This window comes from Priapulus caudatus, unplaced genomic scaffold (genome assembly GCF_000485595.1).
Source record: "Priapulus caudatus unplaced genomic scaffold, Priapulus_caudatus-5.0.1 Scaffold66, whole genome shotgun sequence".
In the NCBI taxonomy this organism is placed as follows: domain Eukaryota; kingdom Metazoa; phylum Priapulida; class Priapulimorpha; order Priapulimorphida; family Priapulidae; genus Priapulus; species Priapulus caudatus.
Genome location: NW_014577127.1, coordinates 420,575 through 424,946, shown reverse-complemented (window position 1 = coordinate 424,946; position 4,372 = coordinate 420,575). Strand labels below are relative to the sequence as shown.

General features: G+C 46.2%; 1 protein-coding gene across 1 annotated transcript; it reads left to right on the top strand.

Annotated features, from left to right (window-relative positions):
* Positions 1–998: 998 nt before the first annotated feature.
* Positions 999–1,742, top strand: LOC106821256 (kynurenine formamidase-like). The gene is made up of 3 exons (XM_014825979.1): positions 999–1,028; positions 1,194–1,523; positions 1,557–1,742. Exons 1-3 carry the CDS (start codon positions 999–1,001, stop codon positions 1,740–1,742), a joined length of 546 nt encoding a protein of 181 aa, XP_014681465.1.
* Positions 1,743–4,372: the final 2,630 nt, after the last annotated feature.

Here is a 4,372-nt window from a genome sequence, read left to right as displayed (position 1 = left end):
GCTATGGATGGATGGGATGGATGGATGGCATGGGATGGGAGGTGATGGATGCAGGCATGGATGGATGGATGATGGATGGATGGATGGATGGATGGATGGATGGATGGATAGGATGGTATGGATGCTGGTATTGGGATGGATGGATGTGGATGGATGTATGGATGGATGGATTGGTGATGGATGGGATGGATGATGGATGCGATGGATGCGATGGATGGAGAAATGGAATGGCATGGATGGCATGGAGTGAATGGGCATGATGGATGCGATGGATGGATGGATGAATGGATGGATGAATGTGATGGCATGGGTTTGGGTGGATGCGATCGATGGATGGCATGGATGATGGATGGATGGACATGGTATGGATGGATGGATGGATGATGGATGGATGGTATGGATGGATGGATGGTATGGTTATGAGTATGGGATGCGAATGGTTGGATGGTATGGATGGATGGGTGGCATGATTGATGGATGTATGGTATGGATGGATGGCATGGATGCGTGGGATGGCATGGATGGATGGCTCATGGCATGGATGGCATGGATGGTCATGGTATGGATGGATGGATGGATGGATGGTCATGGGTATGGATTGGATGGATGGATGGCATGGCATGGATGGATGGATGAATGGTGATGGATGGATGTCATGGATGGTATGGATGGATGGGATGGTATGGATGGATGGCATGGATGGGTATGGATGGTATGGATGATGGATGGATGGATGGATGGATGGATGGATGGATGGATGGATGGATGGATGGGTGGGTGAGAGCGAGAGTCAAGCGAGAATCAAGAGCGAGAGTATGATATAAACATCTATAACATACATTTCCCAAAATTATCATTAAGCGGTAATACTCTACAATCTACATGGTTGCGCATGTGCAAATCGTTTTTTCTGCAGCATCACCTAAAATACATCGGAATATTCGAATCGTTGCTTCTATTATTACTTGCGTTGTTATCTGTTGTTTCAGCTCGATAATATGGATCCCGGATTAATCGCTTTGATAATGGTAACGATAGCCATCTGTCGTGTTGAAGGAATAGGGGAAGCACTAAATTTGTTCAATCCACCTGCTGGAGACTGGAGTGTTATCGACATGACGTACGACTTTGCCGAAAACGAGACGATTTATTGGCCATCATCTGAGCCGTTTAGTCTTACTCTCGCCTAAAAGGGAACTATTCCAGAGAGCGGTGCTAACTACCAGACCAATAACTTCTGTGCGGTTGAGCACGGGGGAACCCATATCGACGCCCCTCTACACTTTTATCGCGGCGCCTGGGCAGTCCATGATATTCCTGTTGATAGAATGATCGGTGATGCCGTCGTTGTAGACGTTACCGCAAAGGTCTTTGGACATGTCGATTACCAAGCGACGGAACTTGATCTACGTGTGTGGGAGGAGAAACATGGTAGGATACCGGTCGGAAGTATTCTATTCTTGTTCACGGGATGGGGACGGTACTGGCCTGACAGGAAGAAATTTCTCGGCACGGAGTCAAGAGTACGGTCAAACTAAAACGTAACGTACAAAACCCATACAACACTATTCGAGAAGAATATTGTAGGGATAGATAACGTAGCGAATCTAGACCAACTTCCTCCAACAGGAGCGATGGTAATCGGTCTCCCCATGAAGATTCGCGGGGGTTCTGGCGCCCCGCTCCGTATCATTGGTCTGTTTAATTCCCTGCAAAATTATGCTGGTATTATTCGTGGCTAAAAGCAGCAATTGTTTTAAATAATTGTAATTAAAACAATTGTTATATCAACAGATTTAGATAACTAACCACGTGATATTTTATTCGTTATCACATGATCACGAATTCCCTGATTACTGGTCACGTGATAACTTGACACGTGATAACTTGAAACCTTTAGTCACGTGATAATATGTCACGTGATTATTGGTCACGTAATAAATACTCACGTGACAATGAGTCACTTGATAATTGGTCACGTGGTAAGCGCGAGAGATCGGCCATACTTTTAATAGTCTTTTTTGTAGTCTATAGAAGTTGATCTAGAGTAGTAGTACTAGTAGAATTTCCCTGCAGCTGCTTTATCAATAGTCGCGCCTGGTCTTTATTCCGTGTAGTGAAGATAGCTTGCTTGATTTGCATTCATCGAAAGAAGAGCATTTTCCTATGCGGCGGCGATGAAATGCGGAGACGTAATGAAGTAGCGGCACACTCCGATTTTCACCCGCAACTTATACGTGTAAATCTTCCGCCATATGTGTCTGCCGGCGCGTACGATGAGAAGTGAAGACGGTGGTATTAGTGTGTCCGCTATGATGCATGGCTGACTTATGAACACACACATTAACGCCGTGAAAGCATCGGATTCTGCTAGTGTGAGTCACACACACGCGGCGGGTGTTAGATCCTGGTGTCGTATATGCCAGACAGGCGATAATTAACTATCCCCCGCAGATAATAAACGCAGGTTATCGATGATGCGTTGGATGCAGGTGGCGTACGTGACGCGGCATTATACCTGACATTACCCACGGCATCGTTACCCAAACTGCATGCAGCGCCCCCCTTCGCACACTCAGGATTGAGCCCATGAGCGAGAGCGCCATCTGTCGTGGAGTTTGATCGTTACCTTGCAGATTTGCTCGTTTTCCCGTCTTGTCTGTCTGAGACAAGAGGCCCTAAAGCTAGATAGAGATAAAAGATAGAGATAGATAGATTGATAGATAGATAGATATAAAGATAGAGGCTTAGCCTGGCTGGCGGTTTGCCTCCGCTGTTACCATCCGCCGTCCTATCTCCCGAGGGCCAGGCTCTTCTAGAAGCTAGAAGGTAGAGGCACGCGGATTGTCGCGGCTTCTTCACGTTATCGACTTTATCTCCCAGGGTCACATAATTTCCTAAAAAAAGTTTTTGACGTTGATCTAACATCGTACATCTAACATTCCTAAAAGCTTTGGATTGGACATAGCGACGTACCGGAGCGGCATCGCGTTGTCATTTTATCTCCCAAAGACAACGCGTTTGCTAGACGTGATGCGGCCATGATGACGAGGCGCGCCGAGGATTGACACTTTGTGTCTTCCAATCACAGCCTACGCCGCACCAGTTTTTTATATGTTTAAGATGGGGACCCATTGGACCACCAAATCGCCGATCTCAGGAACTAGGGCATTCTGCTACGCTAGAACCGTTTCCTACGATAGAGTTTGCCACAAAGACGAAAATAACACGCTGTTTAGCGCACTGCGCTACGTCCTTCTGTCGCATTTTCGCATATCCGTAATCAGAATATGCCCCGCCTTCTTCGTTGATGGACATAAATGGGGCGTCACCGACGTGACCAGTTACTGTACCTACTGTCTTTCGCCAGCCTGTTTACTTTTCGTAAATACTGAAATGCCCGGCTGATGCATTTCGCATCGAAGTGGAAAATTTTTGGCATTTTCACTCGCTGTCGGAAGTGAACGAGTGCGTCATTCATTGAACATTGAAGTTTTTCTTCAAATTAAATAATTCCGAAAATCCCTAACCGCGCTACTCGATTGTTTCAGCCAATGAACGTAGCTGTATGTGTGACGTCTTGCCCGCTCGCTTTATGCTTGGCTTAGCGGGCCTCGAAATGGACGCTGAACGCTGTGGAGACGTGCGCCGGGCCTCGAATTTGGACGATTAAACGGTCTGTCATTATGAACCCCTGATCCTATCAACGCAGATTGTTCAGATCAGGTTAGTTACAAAACGGACTCCTATTTCTATCCCTGGTATAGTGTACAGTATTTTATGACATGGCACTGTGTGATATGTGTTTATTGAGAAATGCTGGATGTACAGGAAATAGCAAAAATCAAGTAAGTCAGGTTTAGGGAAAAATTATGAAGGTTGAAAAGCGTGAAAGTCGAGACTTACTCCAACCCGTCTTCGTCGACGCCGTGATCGTGTGTGATTCACGTACTGTGATTGGACTGCGCATGCGGATTTGGCGATCTTAAAAGTTGGTGCGGGTTTCCGATGAATGCCGAAGTTTCCTCGGGCACATAATTTTTTTAGAAAATTGCCTCCAAAAGTCACTTCACGATTGGAAAATTACGTTCCAACGTAGCGGAATGTATTCGGGACGTCCAGAAGTGGCCCCAGCTCGCGGTTTGCGTGAGCACACCGCTGCACACGTGGCACGGTTTCGGAGGAGATACGGAAAACGACACTTCGGCTCTTTCTACTATTATGTTATAGATGATTAACCCCTGATACCTTACATACTTGCATATATACAGTCTACAGGCAGTGCAGCGTGTATGGGTGTTATAATGTGTTTAATTAGGTGCACGCGCGTCGAATATAGGGTGAGTGGTGCAGCAGTGTAATACTAGATATA

Coding starts and splice junctions, on each gene's coding strand:
- LOC106821256 (XM_014825979.1), top strand. CDS start 999: ATGGATCCCGGATTAATCGCTTTGATAATG. Junction 1,029..1,193: donor GATTAATCGCTTTGATAATG/GTAACGATAGCC, acceptor CTCGCCTAAAAG/GGAACTATTCCAGAGAGCGG. Junction 1,524..1,556: donor TTCTCGGCACGGAGTCAAGA/GTACGGTCAAAC, acceptor ACGTACAAAACC/CATACAACACTATTCGAGAA.